Genomic DNA, 15,668 nt, shown 5'->3' with positions numbered 1-15,668 from the left:
TTTATAAAAACTATATGTGATATCAAGGGAAATGCCCTAAGCTACAATGTGGAACCAATGTTTCTAATTCAGAAAGAAGCAGAGAGTAAATTAAATCATTCAATTCTACTATCAAAGTTACCCGCATTATCAAAGATACCCCGTTTTACGGTACATGAAAGTTACATAAAAAGTGCCTTAACACATAGCGTGCGCAGCCTCTTTTTTTTTTTGACACCTCATGGCATGCTTAAAATTGAATCACAAGTTTATATTGCAGACCAGTAAATCACTCCAATTTTCCAAATAATTTAATTTATTCGTAGGCGGTTCATGAAAGGTAAGGAGTTCATAATAAAACAAAAGTCCCAGCGTTAAAGGAAAATTCCTACATTTAGAAACGATCCTCATTCATATCAACAGAACATCCTAGCCAACCATCCACATCCTTAAGTACTCATTCATTCGAATCGTCCAGCTACTGCGTGAGCATAATTCTTCCAATCGTCTCAACATCCTTTGCAATAGAAATAATAGCACCAGCTTTGTCCTTACGTATATTTTGGTTTTGCTGTTTGCTGTTTTGTTCTACTCAGCAAAGCTCTCGGGCAAACCGAAAAACCGAATGGAAAGAAAAATCCATCCAACAACTTAAAATTCCCCAAGCAACACAGTGCAGAGCATCAGGTTCTTTCCCACGGTATCTTGTGCGTAAAAGTACTCAAAAATATACTCTGTCTATGCTGAAGCACAGAAGCAACAACCAACAACAACAACAACAACAGCAAGTACAACATCCACAATAAAAGGAAAGCATGGTACGATTCTTGTTTGTGTCATTTGCTTCCGTTCCCAGGTTCCTTAGAACTGGACTGGAAGCTCGAACGAACGTGAATAGGGATAAGTACCGAACCGAACCGTCCGACCAACTGAAGGAGGAAGGACGACAACGACGACGACGACGATGATGGTCTCTGTTTTATTTGGGTCAGACCGAGGCACACTCCTTTGTTTGTAATTGTTGTTGTTCGGCGAAGAAGAACAATTGTGTGTGTGTGTGTGTGTCCCCCCCCCCCGGATAAACCGCAGTACTCACCTGCTTGCTGGCTCTGGAAAGAATGGTGATTTCCCGCTGCAGCACTGGTACGTGTGATTTCAGGAATGGGACAACGTTCGACCGAAGAGGGAAATTGGTCGCCTCTTGGACGGCGATTTGAAACTCCTCGACTGTTAGGCCACCGCTCTGGAAACAAAGGAATGGAAAATGATTGAGTTTCAAGCTGCCATCGCTGAGAAAACATCATCCACAGTGACGATCAATCGCAACTCACCGCCAGCGACAGCACCAGTGAGCGCACCCGGTCCCCAATGTCCACGTTAGTATCCTGCCCGAACTGCACCAGTGCGCCAAGGAAGCGTCGAATCTTGACCAGCTTGGCCGTGTCCTGCTGTGCTGCTGCAGCGGCTGCCGCAGCCGACGCGGAAGTGATGGCAGGCGGAGGCGTAATCGATCCCAAACTGCCTCCACCTCCGCCTCCTCCACCGCCACTACCACCACCCCCAATGCTACCACTGCTTCCGTTCAGTACCCGTGCTGCCACCGCCGCCGGTATCTCACCCGGCGGCGATGAACTCCCGTTGCGGCTTGCGACTTGTGATGATGACCCAGTGCCACTGCCAGCACCGCCGGATCTCGGCTGGGGCACCAGACTGCTGTGATGCTGTGACACCTGAGGCGAAATCGGCGACCGTGGTGCCACCACTCGGGCTCCTTCCGGTGAGTCTGGCGTTCGACACTGCTCCTTACCTGTGTCGGGATACAGAAGAGAGAGAGAGGATGGCTTGGGGTTAAATGAGAAGATACATAGATTGAGAACGAGTGTACGGGACGGGAGGAAATAATGAGTTAATGCTAGTGACAAGTGACAAGCATTGTACTATGGCTTTGGTTGGCTGCTGCTGCCATTCGCTGGTGGAGTGTGGATGAGTGAAAAGGGCAAACACACACACACGTAAGAGCGAGCAAGATAGAGATGGGAGAATGGCAAATTAATTGAAATTTCAATCAAACTCACTAGTGGGAACCTCTATTACCTATGAGTGCACCTATGGGATGGACGTGCAGCAGCTTTGATATGTGCAAGCGCTGATAGGTCACAAACGGATTGAATTCGCGCAGTGGAAAACGTAGATGAAAGAAAACAATGCAACGGTAACCGGACTGGGGTCAGTGAAATGTACCTTCTACGAATTTCTAACTATGTGCTAACTATGATTAAACGGAAGTTTAATCATATTGTTTCTTAAATTATTTTTTTCCAGGATTTGTTTTCCGTCGATCTGGTTGGCCGTGCTGAGCACCAATGCTATCGACGCCACGGAGGCAGCTGACACACCTGGACCCTACGTAACGACCCATCAACTCAGACCGGGGACCAACGGCTTTACTTCCCTTTGTCGTGATCAGAGATGTTATGCCACAAAACTTCCCTGCGGCGCCGACTGGGATTAAGCCCAGGCCTTCTGGGGTGAGAGGTAATCCTGCATTCAACTTCACCACCAGCGTCGCTGTTGCTTAAATCGTGTTTAGTGACAGTTTAATAAAACATTAATCGATTTAAATTTCGAAGGATATAAAAAAAACTGGAAAACTTTGAACTTTATAAACATTTGTGAGTTTAAAACAACCAAAATTTTTATATTATTCAATTGAATTAAACTTACGAAAGTTTTTTTTTTTAATTCTTATCAGTCCCTATATTTGTTATTTATTATAGGTTTAATTTTTGTATGCGAGATCGTAAAAAATCTCTAAAATCTCAAGTGCTTTATCCGAGTCCTGCCGAGAACATCATTCCATGTGTACTGTTTCATGTCACCGGGCTTGAACGTTCGTCGTTCGTAATGCTGGGTTTAGACTAGGCCAGTCAAATGATCAACTCAGTTGAATTCAATTGGCTTGAAAAGTTGAGCCTGGTTCAACTTTTTTCAATTCAAGTGAGTTGATCAAGTCAGTTGAATGGCATGGTTTACACGTTCAATTCGTGTTCAAGTCAGTTGAATTCAACTGAGTTGATCAATTGACTTGCCCTGTTTAAACCCAGCTTAATGGTTTGTTGTGATGTAAGGGGCACGGTGGCCTTGTGGCGACCGTTTTTGCTTACTGAACAATAAACTGTGGCTTGTTTTTGCCCCGACCTCTTGACAATGCTGAATTGCTAGAGTTGCAGTACATGTCATCAGGCTGATTTTGAGTAATTCTTATTCGCGTGAGTTTCTGAAAACAATATTTTTTTTAAATTATGATCACATCACTTATCTAGAAGAGTTCAGATCCAACAAACTTTACCTACTATTGAAATATATTATCCCGCAACTCCGCAACTGATTGCAATGTTGCGGTCAGCGCCAATATATATTTATTTTATAGAGTAATTGAAACATGTTGGAGATGAACTAGCCAACGGCTTAAAATCTCCTTAGTAAAGATTAAACAATAAATAAAAATAAATTAAAACTGAAACATGTATGTGTGATCAATAACGAAGTAGCAACCATTGATATGCGCAAGCAGTCTTATTCAAGCTAAGAAATGGGTTAGTCCGGGAAATATATTCCGGAAATTGGGACATTCTACCATTTTTTTTTTAAATGGAGTGTTCGCAAAGTGATTTCCGGGAAATGGTATAGAATGCACCAGCAAGTTCTTAGAATTATTTGCAATAGATTCATGCGTCTTACAATTCGTACAATTTCAAAGCCACAGATTATAGGCCAAAAATAATCTTAAGAATAATAAAATGGTCAGCCAAAACAGCTTTCAAAAGGGATGACCACATGAATACACTTAGAACGTCAAAATAACCTAAAATCGCAAAAACAGTAAATCAAAAAGAAGACGAAACTGAAACTGACAAAATGGCGCTGAAATGCCAATTCAGATTAAAATTGGTCGTAGGAACGTGAAAATGGAGTGACAACACGAATGGAAATAATAAATCAATTAAAACGCGACATAAATGGTCAATCTGAATTAAACTAACTCCACACACTTAGATTTTTTTTGCCATGATGGTCATGCACACTTTCAAGTTAATTTGAACTATTATCAAGCATGAACACTTAGATTTTGTTGCCGAGATGGGCACCACCAATCAGCTTCAGACTTTAATTTGTTGGATCTCAGAGGAAAACTTGCCGAGATTAAGCAAAATTTATGTATGAGATTTTGGCAAAATTTCCGTTTTTTAGTTGAATCTCGGCTAGTTTTTCACTGAGATCCAGCAAAATAAAAAGCCAAGCTGATTGGTGGTGCCCATCTCGGCAACAAAATCTAAGTGTTCATGCTTGATAATAGTTCAAATTAACTTGAAAATTCGGGCAATTCTTCTTCATATTCTTCTTATTCCCATTTCAAGGTTATTGCGTGCTCTCAACTTAGCGTTCTAGATGCACTTCCACTGTTATTAACTGAGAGCTTTCGATGCCTGTACTACACAGTTAAAAAAAGTAGTGTAAATTTATGTTTAATATGATGCACATAAATGGAGCGTTACATATCATATGCGTTTACTGTTTAGGAGTGTACTACGATCGGAAATTACCATCAGCGGTCCCCTTGATCGATGCTGTGGAACATGTTGTGCTGTCACTGTATGCAAGATCCATCAACCATCACAATTGTCAGTTAGTCAGGTAGTGTAGTGTTTAAAATAAACTGTTTTTCAATGTTTAATTAATTGTATACTTGAATAAAAGTTTATTTTAAATACTACACTACACATCTAACATTTATTTTAAAACCAATTAAAACTACATCACAAATTCGGTCCCGTGACCATCTATCGATCTGGCTATCTGGAGTCTTTCTGTGTTCTCTATAGTTTATCCTTAGACTATTGACCTATATAAAGTGCATATTTTCTCCCTTTAAACATTCTTTTCGGCTCTGTGGCTGTAGTTGTGCTACCTCGCTGACAATTCTGATGGTTGATGGATCTTGCATACAGTGGTAGCACAACATGTTCCACAGATCTATGCAGCATCGATCAAGGGAACCGCTGATGGTAATTTCCGATCGTAGTACACTCCTAGACATACTTCCCACCCTGAAATTCCGGAATTTTTGAAAAGAAATAAATAAACCTCTTCGAACACAGGATGGGTGGCTGCTGATCGTTTGACGTATTAAGAAATATCTACAGGTGGTTGTCGCGAAGTTGGTAACAGACAAATATTCTCTACGGGTCCTTCAGCAATCCCGTGGCGGTTTTTAATGTGTCGACGCTAACTACATCGTCTGCTCCTGGATGAATATCCTGTATGCGACCCATTCTCCAACGAAGCGGCGGTGTATTTTCCTCCTTTATCACCACGAGCTTTCCTACAGATATTGGAATGGCAGGTTTCCATCTTTTGACCCTTCCTTGTAATTGCGACAAATATTCGCCTTTCCAACGTTTCCAAAACAACTGAAGTTTTTGCTGAATTAGTTGCCCACTATGCAGCCTGTTCATTCGTACATCGGTATAATCTGGATCTGGATCTGGAAGCTGTTGCAAAGGTCCACCCACAAGGAAATGACCGTTAGAGGTTAGAGGTTCTAGATCGGTTGGATCATCCGACATGGGTGTCAAAGGTCTAGAATTCAGACATGATTCCACCTGGGTTAAGAGTGTAGAATGGTCTTCGAAAGAAACAACTGTCTCGCCTAGAACCTTCAGCAGATGAATCTTTGCGGATCGCGCTGCCGCTTCCCAGAGCCCACCGAAATGTGGTGCACTGGGTGGATTGAAATGCCAATTTATGCCTTCCTTGGCGCATTCGTTCACCATATCCTTCTGATGATTCGTGCTGTTTAATAGCTCAAACAGTTATTTGAGCTGGTTACGGGCCCCTACAAAGTTGGTTCCGTTCTCGGAATATACATCCGTACAGCGTCCTCGCCTGGCAATAAACCTCCTAAATGCCTGCAGGAATCGGTCCTTCGATAGGTCAGTCACTAACTCCAAATGAACTGCCTTAGTGCACATACAAACAAATAGTGCCACGTATGCTTTAACCGCTGTCCTTCGAGGACCCGGTCGGAAATAGACGGGTCCGAAGTAATCGACTCCTGTCCTAGAGAATGGTCGAGCTACCGTCACACGAGCGGCTGGCAGTTCCCCCATAAACTGCTCAATTGCGTTAAGTTTAGTTCGGAAGCATCGTAAGCAATCATGTACAACTTCACGTGCTACGTTTCGACCTCCCAATGTTAGAAGAGCAATCTGGTCAGCGGATGCCTTGCTGGAAGTATGATTGGATGCTTGGTTTCATCAGGTTCTTGGGAATGCTCTAGTCTTCCTCCAACTCGTATCACGTTGTCCCTTGACAATTGTGGGTTGAACCAACGAAGTGATGGGCTCCTTGCTACTGGTTCCTTCTTGGTTAGCGCCTTCCATTCCTTCTCGAACTCCTCACGCTGTACACATTGTATGACAGCTATTTCCGCCTTACGACGTTCCTCTGCTGTTGGAAATTCGGGAAATGTCAAACTATCCCTTGGTTTCTTCAGTATTTCCATGAAACGTAATATATAAGACGTACGACAGACCATATCGGCGAATGACGAGAACCTTCTAACATACGTCTTTCCAAATCCCTCTGGTTTCGATGTAGCAAAGTGCACAGTAGAATGACGGATCTCTTCTTCAACTTCATCGGAAACTATTTCTGCCGATTGGTTCAGCCAGCAGTCCTGCTTTTATTTCAGCCAAGACGGGCCTTCCCACCATAACTGGTTGTCTCGAATTTCCTCTGGTAACAATCCTCTTGAAGTCAGATCCGCTGGATTCTCCACTCCTTGGACGTGATTCCACATGCATTTTCCTGTTGCGTGTTGAATTTTGGCTACTCAATTGGCGACGAAAGTAGTCCACGTTGAGGGAATCGCCTTCAACCATTGTAGCACACAGGTAGAATCTACCCAGAAGAATGTTTCTGTCTCGATCTTCAATGAACTCAGCACCTTCTCCTTCAGTTGTGCTGCTAGCAGAGTAGTGCCACGAAGCAGTTTCCCAAAGCGTCAATGCTTATCACGTACGCACACGCTCCATATGCTAATTTGGAAGCGTCGGAGAAGAAATGCAGTTGAACGGATGTTGCCTTCGGTAGTAATGCAATGCAACGCTGAATCGCTAACTCGTTCAATAGCGGGATTTGTCGATGAAACCTCAGCCATTCTTCACATTCCTTGGATGCCAACTGTTGATCCCAGTCCAGTTTCCTTCCATCTTCATCCATCAAACACCATAGACGCTGCATGAAGATTTTAGCCGTTACTATCACTGCTCCGATTAATCCCAGTTGATCGAATAGAGTTGCGATCATTGATAATAATTTTCGTTTCGACAACTTCATTGGGACCGACCTCTGCACACTTAAAAAAGTTCATGTAAATTTAGGTGCTCTGAGAGTGCATATACGAGCGTCACTTTTGACATAAATTTGAGTCATAACAGACGCGAAATATAACTCAATCAAACGTACTTTTCGTCTAGCAACGAACTTTTCATTCTCGGAGCATGACATGTTTGTTTACGTCTCATCTATTATGTCAACGATGGATTCCGTCACGTGTAAAATTAGTTATTTCTAAGTGTGTGGGATTTTGAGTTCGAATTTGAAGACGTCACTTGTTGGTAGCCATAACAGTCCCAAAGTCTTCACAGCTGGATCTGGATCAAGCTGTATCCCTTCCTTCGATAACGCCAGATTGTCCTCCGGTATACCTTCCAGCACAGCAGCTGAGTTAGAGGCCAGATGAAATCCTCCGCTCTCCATCATTTGATCGAGCTGAGTTCGTAGCTGCTTCGCAGTATGCTCATCATCCTCACCCGTCAAAACGTCATCCATGTAGACGTCTTGCATGGCAGCCCTTGCTGCCATGGGGAACCGCTATTTTTCATCCATCGCCAGCTGTTTGAGAGTTCGTGTTGCTAAATACGGTGCTGGCTTCGTACCGTATGTAACCGTGCAGAGTTTTGTGATTCCGGCTCTTTCGTTGAAATCATTGCGCCACAGTACACACTTATCGAGTCAGTACGGTTTTACCGAGTTTTTGAATTGCGGAACTGTTCGGTAAAAGTTTAAAAATCTGTGGAAAATTTATTAATGAGAATATTTGTTCTGAACTTGTACATACTTAGTTCTGTTAACCCCATTTAATGATAGAAAATCAAATTGGTCAATTTCATTGATTCCTTACGGATAACGGTCATTTGAATTTTTACCGACTTTTTCAGCAATTCAAAAACCCAGTAAAAAAATACTGACTCCTGTAAAAAAATCTTAGTGTGTATGCATTGGAGTACTATGTCAAACCAGTCTACCCAAATATGATGGAACATCTTTTCGGAATCAGCTACCATCAAAATTTGTCTGATCCGAGATCGCAGAATTATAGAACGTAGATCGTCCTGGATTACTGGCCCTGCCAGCAACGCATCGTTGAGAGACACTCCTGAACTGGTCTTACAAGACGCATCAAATACCACTCTGACCTTGGTGGTGGTGCTGCTATCCTTAACTACTGGATGATGTGGTAGATAACACCGGTTTGCATCTCCTTCTGCGGTCGCGTCCACCTTGCGCATGTGTCCTATCTCCAATTATTCCTCCATGAATTTATCGTACTGTTCTCGTAGCCTTGGTTCCCGAAGCAATCGTCGTTCTATCCCTTGAAGACGGTGGAATGCGATATCTCTTGATTCGCCCATCCTTGGTAGCACGGTTTTGTCCTTTGGGAGTGGGACTGTATACCGGCCATCTGTACCACGTCGTACCGTACGACTTTAGTGCTCCCCGCACCTTGCCTCCGTTGGCGAATAATTGTTGGGAAACTCGATTTCTTCGCAGGCACAAAAACGAGATAATATTTCCTCCAGACCCTCTGTAACTGCCATGTTACAGCAAAACCTTGGATTTGGATTATCAGTATTTACCAAACCAGATACCACCCAGCCAAATACTGATTCCGTTAGTGTGGGAAATCCATTTCCCAATTGGATTTCATTGCCTGTATTGAAGAAGGCGAAGAAGTACTGGATTTTGAGAACCATATCGATTAACTTGGAGTCGAAGAATGCTGGATCTGCCAATTCCACACCTTCAGGAAATTCCCAACCTGTCGCCTGCACGTCTGTTGTTGGAAGGTTCGCTGTTACCCTCGGTAGGATGAGGAATTCCATATCACGAGAGAATCCGGAAACTCGTGACTTAACCTTCACCGTGACTTTGTGTTTTACCCGCGTATTGGATTGTCCTATCCCCAGGACGGATATATCCGAACGCCTTCGTTGGATATTCAAACGCTGACACAATCCTTCGGTCATGAAATTGCACTCTGACCCTGAATCCAACAAGGCCCGTGCAGGAAAACTGATCCCTTGATCATTTTCCACCAAGACGACAGCTGTAGCAAGCAGTACCGATGAAGAGTGGCGGCGTGCCATATTGGATGACACTGCTCTCATTGCCGAAGAAGTAGTTGGGTTTGGATTTTGCTCCGCCGTAACTGCATTGCTATTCTCTGCTTGGGTAGAATTTTGTACCGCATTCCCTTTTGTTCCATCGCTCCTTTCAGATCGGAAACAGACCATTGTATGATGCTTCGCCTTGCAATTTCGACAAATAAAGCGAGATGAACATTCGGAAGCTTGATGCCCACGTCTGAAACAGTTGCGACAAAGCGAGTGATTTCGAAGTAGCTTATCTCGAGCCGACACCGACGTTGGAAGGACGGACATTGGTATAGGAGGTGAACTTCTGAACAAGCCACGCATCGACCACCAGATGCTTGTACTACGTTATGACTTGTTCGTGCGACGGGGAACTTCTTCTTGGAAAATGCTGCCGAATCTCCCTTGAGTTCGACAGGCTTGGATGGAAGCGAACTCAAAAGCCGAATCCGTTTTTGGAGCAATTCCGTTAGATCCTTAACGGAATCTTGATCCTTTGAGGCTGAATACTCTTCCCACCCTCGGCGCGTCACATGATCTAGTCAAGAACCAAGAATGTCCAATAACAGCAAATCCTTGTAGTCCTGCGGCTGCACAAGCTGATCCAGGTTCTGAATAATACGATCGAATCCTTCCAACAAAGACTGAAGCTCGGACACTGACTCCTTAGCCAACGTAGGTAGCTTGAACAACGTTTGGACCTGGCGGCGCTTGTGTAATTTGCTGCCGTTGTAACGTTCTTGGTTATATATCATGTAAAGTTCTGACCCATTTCATGCAATGTAGCAAATATTGTGTACAAAAGTCCATCTTTGTTTGCAAGTTGCTCGGTTGCGTGAAATAAAATACAAGTCTACGTGAATGAATGTTTACATCACAATTAAAATTCAGATGTTTTATCAGTGTATTTAATTGTGTAGCAAGTACAATCATACCCTATGTTCAAGGAAGTCGAGAATTTTTACAACCCAAAAATTTCCGAGACCGGACCGGGAATCGAGCCCTGCCACCTCCATAGGTTCGGTCTATTATGGAATGCAAATATCAAAACGCCAAATTGGTCTTTAAAATACCATTACGACTTTAAAATTTCTAAATTATTTTTAAAACACCATCACGACCTGAAAACGTCAAAACGACCTGAAACATAAAAAATGACCTAGAATTTCCAAAATGATCCTGAAATGAAACGCCAAGAAACGGTCTTTGTAAAGCCCAAATAGCCACAACCATCAAAACCCATGTAACAAGCTTGGTTTTATGAGGGTTCTGCAGACCATTATTTAGACATATAGAATGCTTTGAAACAGCAGCGCCGGTGGTATAGTGGTAAGCGTGACTGCCTCTCACCCCAAAGGGCCTAAGTACAGTCAGCGCCGCCGGGATTTTCTGAGGCATAAAATCTCCGATCACGCCATCCTTCGAAAGTTGGTCCCCGGTCCATAAGTTGATGTGTCGACAGGTAGGGATGCAAGCTGGCTCCCTGGAGTCGGTAGCATTGTGGTACTCAGTAAAGAAAACAAGATCGACGGAAAACAACTCAAGGAAAAAGAAATGCTTTCAAACCTCAATAAAACTTGCAATTTTACTAGGTAAGGGCCCTACCCGAGTAACAGTTATAATTTTAGTAAACGCTCTTGAGGAATATGATTAAGGGTTGAATAATGTTTTAAAACATCCACAAAACTTGAATGTTTAACAGCAGCCCTAAGTATGCACCTTTAGAATTGATAAAACGATCCATAGAATATTCAAAAACGTTCAATTAAAACCATCCAAATGATCCATAAAACATCGGAGAAAATCCCTAAAAAACTGTGGATGATCTATAAAAAATATCAATATTATCTATATTGTTTGTTAAATTAAGCAATACAATTGTAAAAATGCACCGCTAAATTTCTTAAGAATGAGCATTTCAATTGTACGAATTAGCCATAAATATACTGCAATTGATCCATAAAACATTCAGCAATGAACCTTAAATTAAAGAAAGTGATCCTAGGGGGGCGACCCCGGCGTAGTGGTTAACATCCATACCTCTCACGCCAAAGTCACGAGTTCAAATCTCACCCCCGGACAAGTCACGAATGACCCAAGAGTATTAAAGCGAAGACAACAAATCAAGAAGACTGGCAACTTTGCCAGAATCCAAGCGACAGATACAGTAGCGCTGCGTTTGAGTGAAGGTGGAAGCAACGCATAGAAAAATGAGCAAATACACAAACCCTTCGTCTGAGGATGTAATCTTTGCTATCAAATTCGTTCGAAGCACCTTTGAGCGGCAGATGACGCTATTGTACCTGTCTCATAGCGTTCGTATGAGAAAATGGAAGAGTTGCCAGTCTTCTTGATTTGTTGTCTTCGGTTAAAGTGACTATAATAAAAAAAAAGTGATCCATAAAAAATCAAGTTTATGCACTTAAACATATAGGCATGATCTTTAAATTGGACGTAAAGTTTTTATATATAGGACACTATTTTTATTAAATTTTAATCCATATACTTTGACAAATTGCTCCACTGAATATCTACTTAGATTTATTGTCCTGTCCGTGTATTTTAGGTAGAGATGCGAAGCGACGGGCAATCGTCTAGAATTAGCTTCCAAAACAAGATTCTATAATAATATTCTTTAGAAGCTTCCTATGGAAGCTTCATTTACGAACTTCTTTAAGAAGCTTATTCTAGACGCTCGCCCATCGTTCCGTTCTTCTGAAAAAAAAAAAAAACACGGGCAGAACAGTAAACCTGAGTAGCTACGCAGTTATGTAGCAATTTTCCAAGTTTTATGGATCAAATTTTAAAAAAAAGGGTCCAAAACATGAAAAAAATATGTACATCCCATCGACTATAATTGGAACACACAATAATAGGAACGTCTACCAATAACTGGAACACCTACCCTAGGTATGATCCATAAAATTAACATTTATTTTTCATATTTTCTTAAGCAAATTATTGAAGCTTCTTTTGGAACCTAATTATAGACGCTAGATCATCGCTCCGCACCTCTACCTAAAAAAACACGGCAGGACAGTAAATCTAAGTAGTTACGCAGTAATACAGTAATTTTCCATGGTTTGTGGATCAAAATTAATAATATTGTGTCCGATACGTGAATATGTTGGAAAGGTTAGTTGGATGTGAAATTCGTGAACATATTGAATTTAATAACCCTATATTTGCTTAATCTAGATACTACAATTTGATCCTAAAATCTTGTAACCTACAATTTGTTCCTAAACGCTATATACTAGATTTACCCTAAGTAACTAGTTAGTAGCTCAGTCTACATCGTTAGCGTGCCTAACTAAAATAATTATTGAATCCCTAAATCCTAAATCTAGCAAAATCTTTGTTGAAAGAGTGACGGAAGATAACTCTCGGTTTGTAAAATCTCCCGCTCAGCCTCCTATCGCTTCATGGAGGAATTTCTCTTCCTCCAGCGCTTTCTTCTTTGCGCTTTTCTCCTGCTGCAAGTGGTCTAGGGAATCCTCCAGACTGACCTCATTGGTACTTCCTTTTTCAGATTCGGATCCGGAATCACTCCTCGCACTATTATTTCGGCTAGGTGGTTTCTTTGGGAAATACTTCTTGGCTCCTTTTGGCACCTTCAGCATATTTGTGCACTTCTAGCACGTCTACGGAAGCCTCCTTTACAGCTGTTGTCTTACTAGCACAATTATAATTGGTCCAGAAATCGCAGACATCACACTGGATCATATAATCTACGTGGTCATAGCCTTCACAAAGCGTACAGTTTCGATCGCTGTTCTGTTCTTTACTCAACGGTGATGTTGATCCCTCTGACATTTTGAGGTTATATCTGACGCTGTTCTTCATGAACGTTCGGATTAATGAAAACAACTACCTCAGAGCACAGTGGACAGCTTGTAGCTGAAATAGGTTTTATTATAAGCATTACGATTGGTTTAGATTTTATTTTAGTTTAATAAAAACCTATTTCAGCTTCAAGCTGTCCAAAACGAGACTGCTCTGAGGAAGTTGCTTTCATTAATCCCATTAATCCGAATATGGCTATATTTTTAAGTGCGCAAACTTAGTTTTCTATGGATCACTTTCTTTAGTTTAAGGTTCACTGCTGAATGTGTTATGGATCAATTGTAGTATGTTTATGGGTAATTCGTACAATTTAAATGCTCATTATTTAGAAATTTAGCGGTACAGTTTAACAATTGTGTTGCTAAATTTTACATAAAATTTGGATCATATTGATATTTTTTATGGATCATTAATACTTTTTTAAGGATTTTCTCCAACGTTTTATGGATCATTTGGATGTTTTTTATGGAACGTTCTCCAATATTTAATGGATCATTTATTGGTTTTTTTTTATATTCAAAAGAATGTTTGCCATGTTGGCATGCAAATCAAGCTGGACAATGCGTTAGGTCCTAAGTAACATTGATCGATTATCTTCATCGAGTTTCTCTTTAGTTAATAATATGGTTACAGAACTGTTTCTTGTCGTGTTTATCGTATTAGAAGCAAGATAAAAGCTTCTTTCATCGATCTGTGTGCTGAAAATAGCTGGGAATGTCTTGACATGGCCGTGAGGATACAAAGAGAAAGTCGACGAAGAGAATCAGTCAATGTTACTTAGGAACTAAGGCATTGTTTAGCTTGAAATGTCTCTTTATTCTTTCCTTTATTTATCGTCGGTCTCTGTTCCGGAATCTAGTGCCAATCACTGACGGACAGTAATTTTCGGTTAACATATTCCTAACGAATTAACTCTTGAATCCTCAGTACTTGTTTTAAAAATATAAAATTTGAAAAACAGTCATTGCTGTAAAAAATATTTAGAATATGCTTTGAAAAACTATCAATGTTACCCCGTTTTACGGTACTCTTTTTGATGCCTTATTGCATTTCTGACTCATTGTGTACTGTTATAAACACATTTGAAACACATGACACATCTTTATTTATCTGAAACTTGTAACGGATGCATTTACCGCATAAGATCGGTCACCTCAGAAGCATTGGATCTTCCGCTTCAATTATATATTACTCCAACTACTCCATCCTGATCGAAAGACTAATGAGTAATTTCCGTGAAATTCCTTCACTATAACACTCCTGATAAACGCTCCATCGGTTGGGTAATCCATGGAAATCCAACACTTTATTCAGTCACCCTAAACGAGTTCCGGTTCCTGGCAGGTACCTGATGAGGAGTCTATTGTAATAAGGAAATCCTATTTAGAAAATATATTAAAATTTAATTGAAAACCCCACTGGTACCCATTCGCTCACAAGACCTGCCTGCCATCCGTCGCATTGAGAACTGCATAGCAGCTCAGCAGCACCGCATCGAATCGATGGTCGTCAGTCTGAAGCGCGATGGCGGAATGAATGGAGTCACATCCACCACCGACCGACCGATCGCCGCCCGCCGCCCGCCGAAGCGGCGAAGGTTTTTCTACTAAATTTATTCAGCGCAAAGTTTTTGGTTATGACAGTTTTATAATTAGTTACATATACTGATTGGATATGGGAAAAAGTGCTGCCTGCTGCTGCCGCAGTCAGGACTAAGCCATGCTTGTGATGATGGTGGCAAATAGCAGCCTCAGCCACATACTGTGAGTGTGTGTGTGAGTGTGCTGGAGAGTGTTTTTGTGTCTGGCAGCACCTGGTTCCAGGGATGAATAAATATATAGATGGAGGGCGAAAGCGATTTTCCATCAACAGTTTTTCCATTGCTCCGCACATAGAGCTTTTCGGGACGGCCGGCATGCGGCAGCTGTTACCATCGAGGTGCACTTGTTTGGAACATGTGCTTTGTCCGCAGGCTGAAAGCCCGCTGGAAATTGTTTTGCGAAATTTGGTATGTCCAAAAGGCGATTGAGAATAGAAAAAAAATTAACGTGCAATGTAAATCAGGCGATGGAAAACAAACAGATAACCGCAATCAAACTACCGGAAACAACGATCTAGGTCTTTCAAATGATCGTAATAAGATTTAATTCATTATCAATTAAGTAAATAGTCATCTATTCATTGGAACAAGCCTCCTATCTCCACCAATCAAACTGATGCCCATTAGGAAAATGCATCCATTACGGAAGATGCCTTTATCTTCCCCATCCTGCAGGCGGAAGGCACTAGCTTGGATACATTTGAAAATGTTTCGCTCGTGTTGCTGTTCCAACACTGCCACCG

At 41.6% G+C, this 15,668-nt stretch overlaps 1 protein-coding gene across 5 annotated transcripts in view; it reads right to left on the bottom strand.

Annotated features, from left to right (window-relative positions):
• The window catches only part of nvy (nervy), a 322,382-nt gene that overhangs the window by 22,136 nt on the left and 284,578 nt on the right, over window positions 1–15,668 (bottom strand). For all 5 annotated transcript variants that reach the window (XR_010517434.1, XM_065217533.1, XM_065217536.1 and 2 more), the window contains 2 exons: window positions 1,311–1,786; window positions 1,076–1,222 (listed from right to left, as the gene is read on the bottom strand). Coding sequence is in view for 4 of the 5 variants with exons in the window: in XM_065217533.1 (XP_065073605.1) it covers window positions 1,076–1,222; window positions 1,311–1,786 (623 nt within the window). In the remaining variant the exon portion in view is untranslated. The remainder of the gene's footprint in view (window positions 1–1,075; window positions 1,223–1,310; window positions 1,787–15,668) is intronic.

This window comes from Ochlerotatus camptorhynchus, unplaced genomic scaffold, assembly GCF_037179485.1.
Source record: "Ochlerotatus camptorhynchus isolate MF236.1 unplaced genomic scaffold, CSIRO-AGI_Acam_v1.1 ptg000077l, whole genome shotgun sequence".
NCBI classification, from domain to species: Eukaryota; Metazoa; Arthropoda; class Insecta; order Diptera; family Culicidae; genus Ochlerotatus; species Ochlerotatus camptorhynchus.
This window is presented reverse-complemented; position numbering and strand designations above follow the sequence as displayed.